The 19,225-nt window shown below is 42.9% G+C and overlaps 1 protein-coding gene across 3 annotated transcripts in view; it reads left to right on the top strand.

Annotated features, from left to right (window-relative positions):
• Positions 1 to 16,825, top strand: part of znf385a (zinc finger protein 385A) — a 78,310-nt gene extending 61,485 nt beyond the window's left edge. For all 3 annotated transcript variants that reach the window (XM_054745905.2, XM_015967861.3, XM_015967862.3), the window contains 5 exons: positions 4,881 to 5,055; positions 11,023 to 11,376; positions 14,913 to 15,097; positions 15,385 to 15,477; positions 16,437 to 16,825. In XM_054745905.2, the coding sequence (XP_054601880.2) occupies positions 4,881 to 5,055; positions 11,023 to 11,376; positions 14,913 to 15,097; positions 15,385 to 15,477; positions 16,437 to 16,688 (1,059 nt within the window). In that variant the 3' untranslated portion in view covers positions 16,689 to 16,825. The remainder of the gene's footprint in view (positions 1 to 4,880; positions 5,056 to 11,022; positions 11,377 to 14,912; positions 15,098 to 15,384; positions 15,478 to 16,436) is intronic.
• The last annotated feature ends 2,400 nt before the right edge of the window (positions 16,826 to 19,225 follow it).

Genomic DNA, 19,225 nt, shown 5'->3' with positions numbered 1-19,225 from the left:
ACAGTGGAGAGGAAAACTCTCTTTTAACAGGAAGAAACCTCCAGAGAATCCTGGCTCAGTATAAGCAGCCATCCTTCACGACTCACTGGGGATCGAGAAGACAGAGCAGACACACTCACACACACACACACACACACACACACACGCACACGCACACGCACACGCACGCACGCACGCACGCACACACACACACACACACACAACTATTGCATCTGAAAGCACAACTGCATAAACAATAACATGTTATAAGATGTTTGACCAAGATTTCAAGCATACATAAACACCTAACATAAACAAGTCCACTTAAAGTTTCCAGAGAGCATTTATACGTTTAAAGTTGAACCTCACAACTACACACAAACACCCATAAAACTTGTTTCCAACATACTTACACAAATGACAAATGAATTAAAGTAGAAGCAGAAGTATTGCGTTAGTTGTGATGCCAAAACTTCTACTTGTGTAGAGAAGTCATGAGATAACATCTGTGCTAAATGTCAAGTGTGCAAAGTATAATTTTGGTGGGACTTTCCCCTCACTGGCAGCTCTGGCTCAACCATCCATAAGGAGTGGACCAGTTCTATATATATGTAAGCTGCAGCTCTACAATCATGGTTTCTATGTGGTTATGCAGCAGGGCTGTAATCTTCTCTTTTAGGGTTTTTTCTGTTCTTTGTATTCTCACAGCAAACAGGAATCAGTCATGATTAAATATATAAAAAACTGTTGAGACTCACAGCCAGTGATCAAGTATTGGATTCTTTTGTTCTGATGCTTTATATTTATTTATTTATTTTGTGTCCTGTCTGGCTGTGAATCAAACAGAATAAATGTCTGAATGCTGGTGACAAGCCTTACAGACTTACTCTCAGGTGGAGCTTCAAAGCTGCTGCTCTTAATGTCACGCCTGATACTTGAAACTTTATTCTTATTGTCTTTTTGAATGCTTGTAATTCTGACCAGACACGGAGACAGAGGTGAAAGAGGAAGGAAGATACAAAAGGAGGTGGGGGGGGGGGGGGGGGTCCACAAAAATAAGCAATCAATGATGAACAACAGTCTGCTTCTAGACCTGTAGAGGGAGAACAAAAAAAGAAAAGGGACACACAACATTACTACAGGAGCAAGCTATCGCTAACCCTAACCCTGAAATCAACATTGTTTAACTGAACAATGATGATAATAAATCATAGTGCATTTAGTGCCAACCACAGCCTTAAGACATGTGTTGAACGTGCCCAAGTCCATACTTATGAGAACACGATGTGAGCACCTGTGTGTGTACACGTGCTTGTGTATGTAAAGTTTCTTTATAGGAGCATCCAATAGAGAGTGTGAGGGGCCACAGATCTGCTCCCCAAAGATGTGTAGGAGATGGAAGGAGCTCCAAGTCCCAGAGATCCAGGAGCTGCCCCAGAGCACAGGGACACCAAGGAGACTGCAACCAGAAAAGCCCCAGCCCCCCTCGAGAGGCACAGAGGATTGCCCCAGGGGGCCACAACCAACAGTGGCAAGCCTACAGGCCCGCCCGCAGCCTCCCACCCCCAAGCCGGCCGAGCCTGGAACCCAGCGACCCGGGACCCAGGGGCGACCAGCCCAGCCGGGGACTCAACAGAGCCCAGGGACTCAGATCCCACCAGGCAGCCACCGGGATTAATCAGACAGATGCCAAAAATCTTAAACCCCCTGACTCAGGAGCTGCAAACACTCAGGCAGACCAAGGTACCGCACTCCACACCAGGTGTGGCAGGGGGAGGGGAGGCGAAGATGTATAGCAGCAAAATAAGTCCCAGGAGAGGAGAGGAGTCAAAGGCCTCACCTGAAATATACAGTCATACACAAACACAGTCACACACTCCCTCCCTCATGCTCACACAGGAAGACCTGCCTTGCTCTAGACAAAGATCTAGGTTTTAAAGATTTATTGTTCATTTTACACTTTCAGCCCTAAATGATAATCCAGATTGTGTGCAGGATTGCATCAAGAGTGACCGTCACTTTACAGAGTACAAAAGAATAAAAGACTTGCTGCAGCACCATCTTATATAATAACTCCCTATCCAAAATGTCTATTTAAAGATGATAATTTCATTTAATGTGTTCTTGCTCATTTATTAAATCAGCGTTAATGTTGACATTCCTTTTGCTCTTTTTCTGAAACTTTGGTTAGTTAGATATAAAATAAACATACCATTTGTCTTTAAAAAAAAATCACAAAATCTTTTCCCACTCATTTCATTTTGCATATAACTTTATCTCTTTTCATTTGCTCTTTTCTCCAAACTTTCCTTTTTTCCCCTCCATCCTCATATTTCATCTTTGAGAATCATCTTTTCCTTCTCTCCATCTTTCCCCCAGTCTCATTATTTATCTGCATTGTTTACAGTGTTGAACTGCCTAAAGTTGCCTGCCACCACTTATTGTAAGATGCATTTGTCAAGGGCATGGATTAGTGTCTGGCGCTGACAGCCCCAATGCATCTTGGGAAACAGAAAGAGGGGGGTCTCGGGGAGAAAGGACGGGAGCAGTGGACAGAGGGGGAGGGTTTGTGTCTCGGTGTTGGGGGTGGTGGTGTGAGGTGCTAAATGCTGAGTTATGCTGAATAACCTTGGTGGCATGCTGCAATAATGACATCATAGTCTCAGTGGGGGCTGACGTCACAGCCGCTGCAGCAGGAACAGGATAATATACATCTCTTATTTAGTCCTTGCACTATTGCCAATACTCTTGTTCGTCTCCTTGCATATTTGTTGTTTTGCGTTTCTTTGTTGTTACATTTTTCGTCTTAAAATTGCGACTGTTGTTCTCTATGTATCGTAAATTGAATGAGTTGAAGCATTGCAGACTCTAATCTGTTTCGTCTTTCGGAGAGTTCGGCCCTCATACATCTGGGTATAATCTCTTTATAAGCTTCCATGCCTTTTTATCTCTTCACCAGTTTTCTCACACTTGGATGTTTGCCAGTTGATCCCTTTGACTTGATGGGAGAGGTTATGAGTACATATGTGGCCGCTTTGCTATGCGCTACCACACTTTTTTTTATCTCCCAGCACTCCCTGCTTCACTGCAAAGATCTCACTTCACCCTAATCTCTGGGCTTTACTGGAGCACTTCCTTAAACCCCCTTTGGCAGGGGACAGTTCTCATCATAATTTATATGAAACAGGTGACCCTTCAGCTAGCTGCAGTGCCTTTAAAGTCTCATCATGTTAAGTCTTGTCCTAGATGCGACCACACACTCACCTAAAGCCAAGTCAAACAACAGGTCTCACTGACATTACCCATCAGCCCCCTGCCTGCTTCGCCAAGCCAGGCAATCTCCACTCTTGAGCCCGTGATCAGCGTGATGTCGTAGCTGTCAGTCAGTCAAAGCGTCCAAGTCTTTCAGCTCCCACGACAGCTGTCAGCTGCTCATCAGGACAAAGTCTCTCCCATGATCCAGCCTTTTCAACGAATCAATATCGTCTTAGTTTGGTTTGACATATGATGGAGTCAAGTGCAGCAGGAAAAACAAATGAGGTTTGCACAAGTTGTCTTTTGTCTTAGTGTGAACCTGCTTTCTGATCTCTCAACTGCAAAGTCAGAGTTCTGCATGGCAACCCCTTAACCCATCCACCATGTTGACCCTGGCTCTGCATACCTCTTTGGTAGGAACATGGGGAGCTAAAGACAGACTGTCCACATAATCTTCTGACATTGACTGTCTGGAAAAACATGTTAGACAGAACCTAGCCTGTCATCAAGCGATTACCCTTATGAGCTTCCGTAAACGATCTCTGCACCTCTCTGTCCATGCATGCAGAATAACTTTAGTTTTTTTTAAACAAAGCAACAAAAATGTAGAGAGTGAAAACATTAATCCATGCAAGCTATAACAAGATCTCCATCAAGTAGCCGTCCATCCTTTTTCATCCGCTTATCCAAGGCTGGGTCACGGGGACAGAAGCCTAAGCAGAGAGGCCCAGACTTCCCTCTCCCCAGCCACTTGGGCCAGTTCCTCTGGGGGAATCCCAAGGTGTTTCCTGTCCAGCCGAGAGACACATTCCCTCCAGTGTGTCTTCCTTTAGGTCTCCATAGGTAGGAACGTAGATCGACCAGTAAATCAAGAGCTTTGCCTTCTGGCTCAGCTTTCTCTTCACCACAACAGACCGGTACAACTCCCGCATTGCTGTAGATGCAGCACCAACCCACCAAACTATCTCCTCCATATTCCCCTCAGTCGTGAACAAGACCCCCAAGATACCTAAACTCCACGTGAGGCAGGACCTCATCCCCGACCTTTTTTGATTCAAGACCATGGTTTCAGATTTAGAGGAGCTGATTCTCATCCCAGCTGCAAACTGGAGATCACGATCTAGACTGGAGATCAAACAGGAGCTCATCATCTGCAAAAACAGAGACTTGATCCACCAAAACAGATCTCCCCAACACCTTGAGTGCACCTAGAAATCCTGTCTATTAAAGTTATGAACAGGATCGTGACATCAGGTAGCTTGTGTTTTATTAAATTTAAATAATTTAAATGTCAAATTTCAGAAATAATGAGGCTAGTTCACTTTTTGTGTTTGTTTGATGGAAAATGGGAGTAATTGCCTCAATACCCAATCTATAGATTATGAATCCTAAACAGCAAAAGCATTGTCTATGGAATAGCATTGAAGCATCAGACTTTTGTTAGAATCTTTTGTTCTCATCTTGCTTCTGATCTCTTCCTGGTGGACATCTGCTGGCTGCCCGTCATGACTTCAGAGGAGATTAAATAACATACTAGCATAAGGACATGGTTTCACATGTGACAGAGAATCTAATCCCACCTGTTGTCTACCTGCTGGCACTGGTGTGCACTTTCAACCTGAACTTGTCTTTTTGTGACTCCACAGAGCCAGGCAGAGGCCCATTACAAAGGGAACCGCCATGCCAGAAGAGTTAAAGGCATCGAGACCTCCAAGAGTCGTCCTCAGGAGGGGGACAAGCCACATACCGTACCTCCCACCTCATCCCCGTCTCCACCTGGAGCCCCTGGCACTGTCCCAGACAGTGAGCCTGGTAAAGCAGGTGAGAAAACAAAAAAATTACAAACTGAATAAAGGTGTCTGTGGGAAAGTTATTGTTGAAGTAAACATTTAAACCCAATCAGAATGTCCAAGGATCAACATTTTACTAAAAAGTAAACTGGAAAACGTTCAAGAATAACAAAGGGTTTTAATCACAGTGGCTTTGCAGAAAATAGCTGATTCTGTGAGAAACTTACTCTAACAAAAATGTTCTCTGTGTGGTCTGGTTTAGCTGCAGGAGCACAGTCCCACAGTCAAATGACACAAAAAAGTAAAACATTTATATTTGTTAGGGTTAAGATCAGGGGCAGATTTAGGACTGAAGAAGATCCGGGGCTTAACCCACACACACGCTCGCACATGCGCGCGCACGCACACACACACACACACACACACACACACACACACACACACACACGTGACACGCACTAGTCAACATCATATATGTCTTGTACCACATAATTTTTAATCTGAAGCTACATATTAAGCATATTCAGGGCAGAGTATTGTTCCTGTTAGTGTTTAGTGTGAGATGATTGTAAATATTCCCTTTCTTTCTCCAACAACTGATAGTCAGCTAACTTTAGGCAAACCAGCAGCACAACAAATATTTTCAAATAAGACTCACAAACCTGAGTCAACACCAGCCTCATCAAAGCTGGGGTTCTGTCGTTGTACTTTTTGTCTAAAAAACGTCCTTATGTCCATCTTCACTCATGCGTTTCAGGCAGAGACTGTAGAAGAAGCCGGCTGCTGAAGGGCTTCTTCTTCAGTGGTGGAGGCTCAGGCAGGCTGTATACAAACTACTGTCAGCTGCTCCCTCTCTGTTGGACTTTGGTACTGCATGTTACTTCCACGATTCAGATCCGGGGCTTTTCATAAAACATTCGGGGCTTGAGCCGGGCTTAACACCGCCCCTGGTTCAGATTGAGGAAATTACTTCTAAATATTAAGAATAGAAGGATGCAGTTAATTTTTCTTCAATGTTCTGAGGAAATATTTTGTACGTTTATTACCGTACCTGGTGTAGCAAACGGATTCGCTTTAACCATGACAGGCGAGGCAATGGCTAATCCCAATTGCAAATTAAATGAAATAACCATCCATTCATTCATTATTGTCCACTTATCTGGAGTTGGGTTGAGGGGCAGCAGCCTAAGCAAAATGGCCCAGACTTCCCTCTGTCCAGCCACTTGGGTCAGCTTCTCCGGGGGAATCCTAAAGCGTTCCCTGGCCAGCCGAGAGACATAGTCCCTCCAGCGTATCCTGGGTCTTCCTTCAGGTCTCCTCCTGGTTGGACGTGCCAAAATGACCTCACCAGAGAGGCATCAAGGAGGCATCCTAACCAGATGCCCGAGCCACCTCCACTGGCTCCTCTTGATGTGGAGGAGCAGTGGGTCTACTCCGAGCCCCTCCCGGATAATAACAGTCACTCAAACAAGCTAAATTATAATTTCATGTTATTTCACAAAATGAAACAGATCTGCCATCTCCACTGCTGAAAAAATTAACAGTTGTGTTGTGTTTTGGATGCTTGTTCAGCATGCTAGACCAGCATCCTGTACCAGTAATGTATGCTGGTCTGCCAGCTAAACCAGCACCAAAACACAACATATGCTGGTTTATGCTGTTTTTTTTTCAGAAGGATCAAATCATCGTTGAATGTGTATTCAAGTAAAAGGTGTTGATTCAAACTGATATACTTACTGACGGGAAGAAGGCCGATGTGCAATCGGTCAAAGCTGATCTAGAATCTGTTTAGCGTGCAGTTTAACAGAACATGCCATCAGGCAGTGGAAGATCAAACCACAATAAAGCTGATAGATAACAAATAAAGCTGACCTGTGCAGAAAGGACAACAACAGGAGCTGATACGACTGTAATGGAAAGTTATTATTATGAATGAGATCTAAGGAATGGCAGTGTCATTCCCTAGAGGAACATCTTTAGCTCTGTCTGTGTTGTTTTAGCCTTCCTTCAGATCACTCTGTCTGACGTACCCTCTTATTTTAAGCTATCATTTAGACGATAGACGCGGAGGACATTTTGCCCTTCTCCTTTCTCCATATTGGATTTTCCATTCCCTCAGTGTCACCGCTCTGTGTTTGGATCAAACAGCAGCCAGCCAATACATCTGCCAAATTTTCATGACATTTGCAAAGCTTTCTGTTGCTGATGGCTTTCCATTTTCATCACGCTGATAAGAGAGAGAACAGAGCAAGCACTACTTGTACAAAGACTCAACTCAGGCCCAAGAAAGGCTAATGAGTCAAAGCACGTCTGTGGATTTATCTGCACTTTTCTGGCACTTTCGTCCTACTGGTCCCAGGAAAGCAAAAAAAAAAGTCTGTCCTTTTTTTTCTTCCTCATAAGGAGAATCATGGGATCAATCTCAAATCAGTCCCCATTACTGAGAGTCCCAAGTGCACAAGGGTCCACAACCAGTCTGTCACGATAGCGCTGTGAAAGTAGAAACATGTGAAAGAATGCCTTTTTCCATCCAAGCCCATTTCTCGTGACCCTGGAACTTTGCCTTTTCCTGATTTTGTAGTGTGCATGCTCGTGTGTGCATGTGTGCGTGCGTGTGTGTGTGTGTGTGCGTGCGTGTGCGTGCGAGTGCGTGCGTGCGTGCGTGTGTGTGTGTGTGTGTGTGTCAACCTGATGGTAGTGGAGCATGCAGCTGTGTGTTTCCTCATTGTTTGGGGACAGACAGTGTGGGCCGGGACATGGAGCCACTCCGGGGCAGAACACAACAAAGAGACATGAGGTCGTGCACATCGCTTGTGTAAACATCAACAAACAATACAGTCAGGCTCAAGCAAATCATACAGATGGAGAACTGAATTCCCCACAAAAGGAGCAACGCTCACAACAGCAGCATTCCCTGCCTATGTTGATAGATTTTTCCTACCAGTGCTCCAATTTTGATGCAAAGTTCCATATTTTGAGACATATAAACAAACATAGTTGCAGCTCTGATTACCACGTGTGCTATGACCTTCATTTTTCCTGTACTATCACTTTTCATTAACACATCAAATGCAATCAGAAGTGATGATCATAAACATGACGTGCTGGGACCTTGCTGAGAGCTGAAACCGTGAAAGGTTATGGCATGAATGCTGTTGCCTCTTCGGCTGTACAGTTCCCAGAGCAGAGTTGTATCCAATCCTCAAAGGGCTTGTGGTCGTTGTTGTTGTTGTTCTCCCTAAAAAAGAGGCCCTTGGCTGTGAGGGATTTGGATTGGTGAGAAGAAGCTTTGGCTAGGTCGGCAGAAGATGGAGAGGCAGCTGTTACATTGGAGAAAAACTCTGTTATTCCTTTCCTCTTAATCCTTCTGCTGTCTGACACTCCCACTTTAATGAAGGGCCATGCTAAAACCACCCTCATATTATGGCACTGCGTAGTCCACACAAACACACACATACAGGCCTGCACACACACCCAAGGTCAATTAAACAAATGACTTTCATGTGATGGCTTGGGTTGCACGTCTGAAAGCTAACAGTGGTGTCAGATTGCACTGAGCTGAGGTCTTTCATGCTGGATTTATTAATAGTCTCACAGCTGAACAGGTTTTCCCAGAATTTGCCAGGTTTTTGTTAGTTTTGCTCTGCAAACCTGAACAACGGGACCCGATTAACACCATAGACGTTAGATGGATCAGTAACTTGAGGGTTCGGATCCAAACCAACCTGAGAAAATGCATCCAAATGCATAATGAATGCGAGAGGTTAGCGTTGGGTTTCGTAGCCTTTAAATCATTAAGAATAGGCACGGCGGAGGCAGAGACACAGACAAACTAATTATATCTTCCTGTCTCTTAGTATTTTTTGATGGAATAACAGGGTGATGCAATGTGCTAAATTTAAGTTAACCACCTTAAATTTGGAATGTAAACCAAACAAAACTAAACGAGTGCCTCACTGCACAATTGCTCCTCCCATGCAGATTTACTACAGCGTATATTCTGTTCTATGTAACCACAAAATGCTTACTCTTGCTTTTGGCTTTGAGTCTTGTAGGGTCATTAACAATAGGCTTCTAAATAAGGAGCATTTCCAAAAGCAAACACAATCACCCAGCAACAACATTTCCACATTAACACAATTCTAGTTAGTTTTTCTATTGTTAAGAAGATATAGAATATAATAGACACTGCTATGATACAAATGATGTTGCGGTTTGGTCTAAATGAAATAATCAGAACCTTTCTCTCTGAGTGCGCCCTGTATGCTCTAATTTCCTGAAGTGGATTAAGGCCCAGCAGGCTCACCCGTCTCAGTGTAAAGAATCTGGATTGAGTTATCCCCTGCTTGTGACCTCTCCCCATTAATAATAACTTCTTGTGTTTGGCCATGAGGGAGGAGGGTCAGTTTGCTGCTTTGTAAATGATTAATTAGACTTACAGAACATCCAGAGTTTTTGGGAGAGTCAGGTAACTCTGACACAAAGTTTCAGAAAGCAAGAAACCCATAGGTTTGTTCCCCTGCTCAACTCTGTTGAATATTTAGTCACCATGACTATGGTGGATACCATGTTCAAGCAGCACTTGATCTGGGGCATCCATGTTGATCCTGCAGGATAGTAAGAGGTGAAAGTGTGAGTAGATGTCCAACCAAAACCTGGCTGTCATGGATTATGAAATTCCTCATTAAAATTCAACCATCTATGGTTTCCTGCCAACTGATTGTAAGCAAAAACACGTGTTTCACTTGGCTTGCTTGCATGCTGAGGGGGTCGACAGGAAGTGTGCAGAAAATGTTCTTTGATGGAATTAATGGACTCCTCAGTGCCACATCTTCAGAGAGTGAAATATTCCTTTTCTATTATTTTTACCTACACATCTGTTTTGCAAATGCTCTGAGGGCCGGCAGCTCTGCAGCTGGAAACTTCCAATCTGCAAAGAAAAGGAATTTTGATCTGGGAAAGGAATGGGATTGAATAAGTTCAAAATGGCATCTTTGTCGGATGATGTAAGACAGTACCACATCCAAAATGCACAAATGGTCAAACAGAAAGCCAGCAGCAAAAAGAGAAAGACTTCATACCGAATACAGCAGGGTGACAAGGCAAACGGGAACCCATACAAGGAAACTGCTCGGCTCAAATCAATATTTGTTCACTTTCCAGAAATACTGCGCAGCATTTCTTTAGCAGGATAATCCAGAGGGGCTTTTCTGCAGCTTTCAATGGGCGCTACATCCTGTGGAGTTTAAATAAAGTCCTCCTAGTCCCCGCTAATGGGGGAGTCTGAATACCCCACACAAATTTAGGGTGTATTTTCTCAGCGCTCAAATTTAGTGAATACCAACATCCTGGAGGACGGGAGTGGCTGACCAGAAACACATGTCTGGACATGCATGGACACGCATGCAAAAATAAGTGTAAGAAATGTAGGAAAAGTAAGCGAGAAGAAAAATCACAAATTTTTTGGGACTTTGTGAGTTGCACCATGACAAAGCCGATGCCATTGCCGTCTCAGCCAGAGCCAAAAACAACAGGTGCTTTTGGCAGGAGTCACAACAAGCTGCGGTGTCTGTTTCCTATTTCTCCCTTTGGAACAGTTTAATTCAATGAGACCACATCAATGAGAGATGAAGACTTCAGACATACTGAGAGCACGCTTTACGCTCAGCAGCCATATGCTTTCCTTCCCTGAACCACTTAGATTAAAAGGATCTTTAAACCCATTTAAATCCTACGACACCGTAAACAGACAGCTCTTTCTGTTTGTGGGTTTGTCTGATCTCTGGAGCTGTTTGCGCCTCCCATGCTCCACTGAGGGTGGTTAACAATGTGGTTCACAGAATTGTATTTCCAGGGGAACTGCATGTAGGCTTTACTGTTTAAACACAGTTAACGCAGCCAGTCACTATTGAACTTGTGGTTTGTTTATTCTGTAAAATCTGTTAATTCGTTCTTCTCGTTTGTTCTTTTCCTTTGTTTCTCTTTATTTGAGTTTTAGACGACACACGACCTCTGTTGCTGTTAAACGAGCCCCTATTGGCCCCGGGGCCCCTTCCCACCTTACCAAGGCCACCCACCCCGCCCATGGACTCCCCCGTCCCATCAGTGTGCCCTCTCCTTCCCACCCCCACGCCTCCCCTGATCCCCCCGACCTCCTCCTCCCCGGGTGGCGGCAGTACTGGGTCAGAGCTGCCCGGATCTGGTCAGCCGGTTTCGGGAGCTGCCGGCACTTCGGCCTCCAGCAGCCAATCCAACTCGGAGACAGAAGAGGACAAGGCCAAGAAGCTGCTGTACTGCTCGCTGTGCAAGGTGGCCGTCAACTCCCTGTCACAGCTGGAGGCCCACAACAAAGGTGGGTCATCTGTGAGCAACACGTTTCAGAAATCACCTCAAAACACTTTGATTTTTACCCATGAGGTAATTCTCTTTGGAGCTTGTGCTAACAAAGTTTGAGTTTCTGGAGGTTTCTCCCCCATTTTTTTCAGGTCTGGTTGGAATTTTCTGTGTTTACTCAAACGGCACTGTTTATGTTGGATTTAAAAAACCCAGATCGTACTCTGGGCATTTAGGACTTTGGCCAAGAAACACACAGAATGACGTTTTTGTCAAATGCAAAGACAAATCTTATGCATTTGCTTCAGTTGTTAATGCAATAATGTTTAACCCTCATGCATTCATTTAATTTTAAACGTTTCTGCTCCTTGTAAATGCTGACAAAAAAACTTCATGTAGAAATTGTATATAATATTTAATAAATACCTCTTTTTAACATTAATTTTATCCTTGGCTTCAGCCCTGACGAAATATAATAAAATATTTGTGTGTTTCTGAGATTTAACTGTTTATTGCCAGGTATGTGATCAAAACCAGAAAAGTAAACAAATTAAATAAAATAATTCATGTGTTTCCAGAGGATGTGTTTTGTGGGTGAAATTTCAACACATTGGAGTGTCACAAGTGGGCATCAAAATATTTGCAATATTTTTTTCGCTTTTAAAGGTGTACTAAGCAGTTTGGCCTGCTTTTAGCACCCCCTAGTGTGCGTTTGTAGAAGCGAAACTATCTCCTCACTGTGCGTTAGTCTTTTTAACACCTTAATCTACCAGCCGAAACGCTTCCAGCATTCCCAAGTGTCTAGAGGAACGATTCATCACTAAATTTAACCAATCAGCTGTGTTCATGATCTAAAACATGCAGGGAACGTGCTGGAACCAGACTGCTGCACTAGGCATGTCAGCTCCATTTTAGTCCCAGCAGACCGGGCCGGCAACTGTGAAGTTGCAAGTGCAACATTCTGGCCAGATGGGGCGAAAAGGCCTGGATGGCCTTTCATTAACCCTGTAAAGGGTCATTTTAGCACAAACTGGCTCAAGCAAATTATTTTAAAATATGAAAAAATTGCAAAGTCTCCCTTTAATGCAGTGTCACTCATTGCCCCACTATACATAGGGAAAATATCCAATCAAGTGGAAAACAAAACAAAAAAATCTTAAAATTGAGTCTGTGACTGTTCTGGGAATCCAAACAGTAATCATTAAAAACAAATAAATTAAATAATTAAAAATCAAGAAATAAATAATTAACTTGACTTATTTGTAAAAAACATTTACATGGATGGGAGTCAATGGCACAAAAAATTACAAAGGAGCATTAACGCTATAAAGTCATTTCTGCATTATACAAAATGTTTTATGTGATTTTCGTTTATTATTTTTGGCAATTCCTCTAAAAATACACATCTGTGAAAAAATTTGATAAACTGCATTAGCATAGACAAAATTATTCACAAAAACACACGTCTGCACAAAAATTCTTTCCATAGGAACGTATAAGGATTATATTTGAGAAAACAACATAATACCAATTTACAGTTTCTGAAATTAATTTAGATTTAGCCATGTCTGCCTTCCATTTTTTCTCCATTTTTTCCTTAGATGAATGACGTATTTCTGAACAGTGAGCGGTTTATCTCTTTGTCTTTTTTAAAAATGAATGTGTGCATAGAAAAATAAAAAAGCAACATAAACAAAATTAAAAGTGTCCCATTACACAAGTAAGAGCATTAAAAGAAGCACTGATCTGCAGATGAATGATGTTTGACATCTACGTCGCTGGCGTCCGTAACTGAAAACTGCAGCTTCAGTTTCAGGACCAGTTTCTCTCTTTTTCTTTTCTCCAAACTTGGGGTCCCTTTTATTTCTAACACAGAATCATTAACATTCCTCCCAAAACCACACACTTCTTATTTTTATTGTCGTTTGCAGCATGTTACACTAGATTTCTCATTCACGTCTTAAAGAGTTCCATGTGGAAGCTTTCAGAGGGTGATGACTGCGTCACATGTGGGATGTAAACATGATTTTGTTTTTGTTAAAACATGACTGTGATGTGAAAAATGGGCAGTACTGGGTCGTAAAGATGGCATTCTCTTTAACATGTGAGCTGAAAAGCAATAGAGGCAGAAACACAACACAGCAATGATCTCAGTCCTTTTCTGTGTCACTACTTGTCTTGAGTGACAAGACAGACATGAAATCAGTCTGAGTGTCCTGGAAAAGCAACAACAGTGCGATCATCAGATCATTATTATATTCAGAACTGTTTATTATCAGAATGCACGTGTAAATAGGAGAAAACACTTTGTGTGGTTGTGGGTCACAGACGGCTGGTTGTCTCCAGAGTTCAAGGCCAGGAGCTGAAACAGATGAAACTTGGCCAGAAAGACAATCTGGAAACAATTACCCTCACTCGCTCTCAAAATCAAAACTGTGCATGTTTGCCGGGTTTAAAAATAAAAGCATATGTCGGCCAGACACCAGGGTCCGAGCAACGTGCGTGGCAAAACTTTTACTGCCAAATATACATAAATATATAACTGTAAATACCAGAAAAGAACGAAAAATGAAAAAGGAATGTTGTTTTAAGATCTTGTCAGTCCATTCCATGTTTTTCTTTTTCAGGAATATAAATCGCCCACTTGTGTGCCAGTTTCCACAGCGAGCCACTTACAAATGCAGCAGAAAAAAAAACTAAACAACATTCAGAGCCATCATCAATTAACAGACCAAAGCAGAACAAAGAGCACGTCTCTGGCTGCAGATAAAACAGTTCAGTCTCTTCTCTACTCAATGGAGCCTTCATGTTCCCCACGCTCAGACCCGCGGATGCCTTCCTCCTCTGTAACATTAGCTTGGTTCAAAGAGGTTTTAGAGGATTCGTCTCTCAAAGTCAGAGCCAAAGACAATAGGATTGTTTTCTTTAAAGGTGAAGAAGCAAAGATTTCAAATAGATTTGAGGAACTGTTTCAAACGAGAGCTAAATAATAGAGAAACTACATATGTCATTGTTTTGAAATATTAGCAGGTGGAGTCTGCAGGGAACTGGACTATTAGGAGGGCAGAAGTAATCAGTAAAAATAATAAATATGAAAACTAGAGTTTTCTGAATTTTTACTCTATTTTCTGAAGCATGAAGTGGATTTAGCACAGACTCATTCTCATCAAAACATTGTAAATAGGTGGCAATGAAAGCAACATTTAAAGGTTGTGTGAGTTCACTTGCAGATTAACTGACTGCTGCCCCCTTGTGGTGAAAGTTGAGCTCTAACAGCTTCATAAAGCCTGGCGCTTTATTTACAGAAGAAGCCATTCAGCGGTTCAGATCATTCCCCATCATGCGTCACACATTTGTCACTGTCATCCGCTCTGCAGCAATAATCTGGTCTGCAGAGCAAAGCTGTCGAGTCTTATTTTACTCCAGATGGATGAAAGCAATATATCAAAACTATATTATGTCATTCATTTAGATTTTCTTGCAAATTTGTAATTTTATTTTCCCTAATGACATTGATGAGGTGAATTATTTGCGTCTGTTTGTTTCTGCTTGCAGGTACAAAACACAAAACTATCCTAGAGGCGCGAAGCGGGCTGGGCCCCATCAAGGCGTACCCTCGTCTGGGCCCGAAGCCCAGCGGAGAGCCGGGAGGGGGGCCGGTGGACCCCAACACTCAGGAACGAACCTTCCACTGTGAGATCTGCAATGTGCGGGTCAACTCAGAACTGCAACTCAAACAGGTAAATGGGAGAATGTACATCAGCTATCACAGATGCTTTTAACTCCATTTGAGAAGATTAGCAAAAATTTCAAACTAAATAATCCAAAGTTGATTCTTCTTAACAGCATTGAACTGGACTCAAAAAAGTGGTTGCATTCAGACAACATCCAGAGCAAAAATAACTAATTAACCACATGCTAATTTGTACATAATGTTTTTGAAACATTTTATTGAAATTTAAAACAAAATAATATTGGAAAAATTGAAATCATTTAGTCACTTGTTCATTTATTTATGTTTTTAAAGCACATATCAAGTCGAAGGCACCGGGACGGCATGGCAGGAAAGCCAAACCCACTTCTCAGCCGACACAAGAAGCACAGGGGAGCTGATCTGACGGTAAACTGATTTCTGTCTCCGGTGACAGCGTTAGCAGACCTGAGCTCCTCATCACACACACATTAGATCAGAGGTCTTCAACTACATTTGTTTAAGGGCCAGAGCTTTTTCCAACAGACACTGAGCCAGATGTTCCTCTCAGATATCTCAGTTATTATTGTATCTTAATATATACATTTTTGATATATGAATTTTCCTTCCGAATATTAGTTTTTTTAAGCATTTGTCAGTGTTTAAGTTCATATGTCATTTACTAACCCAAGCCACTAGGGGGCGATCCTACTTGTGAAGCGGTTTGCTCTCCATCACTTAGAGGTCATATTTCAAGCATGCTGTTTCTTTAGTTCTTTTTCTCCAAGGGAGCATTTTATGTAACTTTATTTTACATATTCAGCCTGTTTCCTGCCTTATTTGCACTTCCTTGAGCTGGCTCTGCCTACCAACCTAGTAAATGTTGTTTACTTGTACAAGTTTTGCTTTCTTCCCGTGAGCTTTTTTTTTCTTTTGCCGAGACATCGCAATAAAGCATTATTAAAGTGCAAAAATGAATATCTGAGGAACTTCTGCAGATTAAATTAAAACAAATGTGGAATGAGAGCTGAGTTTGTAATAATTTCTGATTAGTTCAGCTTGTTTAGTTTGACATAGAAAAAGTAGAACATTTGTTTTTCTCTATTCCTGATTCAGTAATATTGGGGGCCAGGTGGAAAGGTCTGGCGAGCTGGGTGTGGCCCGCGGGCCGCCAATTGATGCTCACTGTTTTAGATCATGAGATTTGAAGTATTTTAGGTTGATTTTATCTTCCAAAACATGTCTCTCACTGAACTCAGCCTCTCAATTGGACAAATTCATCATTTATTATTATTATTCTGAGCTACTACAGCAATCAATCTCCCTCTGGGATTAATAAAGTATTTTTCAATTGAATTGAATTTCTGTTTTCCTTTTTCTGCTTTTAGTCTTCTTTAGCCTTCTCCAAGGATCTCACCAAAGCTTTGGGCGCTGGGCTCTTGCCCAACCCGCTGGCTGTTGCTGCAGCGATGGCGGCAGCAGCGACCTCCAACCCGCTGGCCCTACGTGCAGCCGCGCCTGCACCTCACCCGCACCATCATCATCTCTTGCAAGGCCCGCCTCTCAGCCACGCCATCTTGAGACCCGCCCCAGGGCCCATCCGCACCACCCACGGGCCCATCCTCTTCTCTCCTTACTGACACGCAGCCATGGGAGTCCAACCCATCAGGAACATCTACTCCAAAAGCACACTGTGAAGCTACAACCGACGAGAGAGGGGGGGAAATCCAATCATTTAAACATCAGACTGATAGAATAGCAAAAGAAAGGAATGGTGGAAAGGAGTATTATGTCTCTCTTTCTCCCTTTACCTGAGACTCTCCATTCACTCGACTTTCTTATTTTTTTTCTCAAAAGACATTTGATGGATCAGTAGCTGAACTTAGAGGAGAGATTTTCATTATGCATCAAACTCTTGTACATTTCTCATCTGCCCTTATCCCTCCCTTGCACTTTGGCCGCATCACGGCCTTCTCAATATACAGAAAACAAATCTAATCTTTCTAGAGATTACAAACCATGCATAGTGTCACATCATCATTCAGGAGCGGGTTGGTTTTCTTCTGCTATCACGACTCTATGTCTTCTTCTCATCCTATGCACCTCGAAAAAGGATTTAAAAAACAACTGAAAAAACACTAAAAAAAACAAGACAATATTGTTATGTCAGTAGGATAGCTGCTTCCATCGGTCTTTGCTGTATGCGCCACACACAGATGCGGCAGCCTCCAAAGTACTGTACGCGTCTCGCTCTGCAGCCAGCAGCTCTTCAATTTGTGACACTAGGCCCTCGCTAGATGCAACATGATTCTGAATGACAGGCAGGTGGTGCTCGCTTCTGAACACGTCTGTTTGAGGAGGTTACGAGAGCAGAAAGGAGGCCGTCGGGGGTTTGAGCTCCCTCTGTCATTTTTCTGAGGGAGAGGAGGTGAGAGGAGGGCTGGCGTGGGATGGATTGACCACAGGCAGCATGCAGACACACATAGTCCTGAATAATTCAGCGTTCTAAAATAGATCCCAACCAAAAAATAAAAAATGCTACGGGGCACATCTGCCAGCTTCCATGAGAGTCAGGGAGAAAGGCGGATGAGGACGGTGGAGACACCACAAGTCACACATTTAAACTTACTGTTCTGCTGTATTTAGTACGTGATTTAAATGTTCAGCTCAGACTGAATTCAGGGGAAAGCATAATGGTATAGGTGATATTCAGAAGGTTGCTGAAAAGTTTGGCATCTTAACGTTTCAGAATTTCCGTGTAGGTGTGCGGACGTGGACATGACCCTGCGTTCTGATGTGTTTATGCTGTTTCTGCATGCATCCTTACAACGACGCCTCTCAGGCCTATGCATCACTGGGTTTGACCCCTTTTCATTCCTGCACAGTCCTCCTACTCTTCACTTCGCTGATGTCCAAAGGTTTGTTTGACTCAGTTATAGTGTCATGGCAACCGGCAGAGTGGAGCGTAACGCAGAAAGGGAATGAGACGAAAGCAAACACCGTTGGGGAAATGATCGGGAGCTGGAGCGACATCCGAGCCAGAAGCCAAGGGAAGCCACCCAGAGCGGAAGAGCTCCAGGCACCTACTGATACTTCCTGTCTTACAACTGAAAGCCATGAAACACACCATGATTTGATTTCTTTTACAAAGACTGGTGAGCACTTTGCTTTTATTTTTTATTTTTTTGGGGGGGGAGTTTGAACTGTTGGTTTGCGTTTATAGCGCAAATAAAGAAAAAAATAAATAAAAACAAGCAAGCAAAATAAAACATACACATCAAAACTATTTTTGTAGGTAGGAAATGTCGATAACCTCATCCATGAAGGGAACCCGAGTAGAGGGTGCAGCTATTACTGTGGATTTTCTACGTAAGCTACAGTCAGTGGAGCCACAAAAGCTAGGAGTAACATGCTTGACAGCTTGAAACTAACACCCTTCTAAGATCAAACTGTACATTGTGCCCTTCCATTGAGAAGCAATGAGCTCTAATGTCTTACATTTGTCTGAATATTGCAATGCAATGAGCAATTTTTATCAGCGTGACTTGTTATCATTGTGACATTGTTGTCTGGAGTCGTGTGTAACCTGGGAGCAGGTCAGCTGACAGACCCTTTGTTTCTTCCATGATGAGTTCAGGTCCTCGAGTGTATTGGTGGATGGTTGGGGGGTTGGGGGGGGGGTGATCTAGAGCTGGCACAGAGACCGACCCTTCATATTAAAGGGCCTTTAACTACGGGAACCTCTGCTTGGAGAACAGGGTACAACACCAAGCATCGAGAAGTTCTAACCAGTTGAGTCTTTCCCCATTTTCTTTGTACTTTTTGAGGGAGGATGGGTTTCTTAGTTGCTTTATTTGATCTGTCTGTAAGCGATGTATCTAGGACCCCAGAGAAACTTTATCAACGCCATTGCTTAAAGGCAAAGCTGGCTCCCTGTCAGTTTCCACCGTTGTGCTTTTGTTTTTTCTTTTTTTGTGGAAAGTGGTCTTTAAGTTAATTTTGGGAGTGAGGTAACGTTCCACGGTTTGTGCTTGCCTTCCTGTTGGTGTGTGTACCATATGTATTCAAGTGTGTGCTCAGATCTGCTCTCTCTTCCTTCCAGAAGCAACCTGGATCTAGAAGAGGTGACCTAACGATGGATGTGTTGGGTTTTTAGAGAGAACGATCAATAATCAAA

The sequence above is a fragment of the Nothobranchius furzeri genome, chromosome 15, assembly GCF_043380555.1.
Source record: "Nothobranchius furzeri strain GRZ-AD chromosome 15, NfurGRZ-RIMD1, whole genome shotgun sequence".
In the NCBI taxonomy this organism is placed as follows: Eukaryota; Metazoa; Chordata; class Actinopteri; order Cyprinodontiformes; family Nothobranchiidae; genus Nothobranchius; species Nothobranchius furzeri.
The sequence above is the reverse complement of the archived record's forward strand: the minus strand, read 5'-3'. Positions and strand labels throughout refer to the sequence as shown.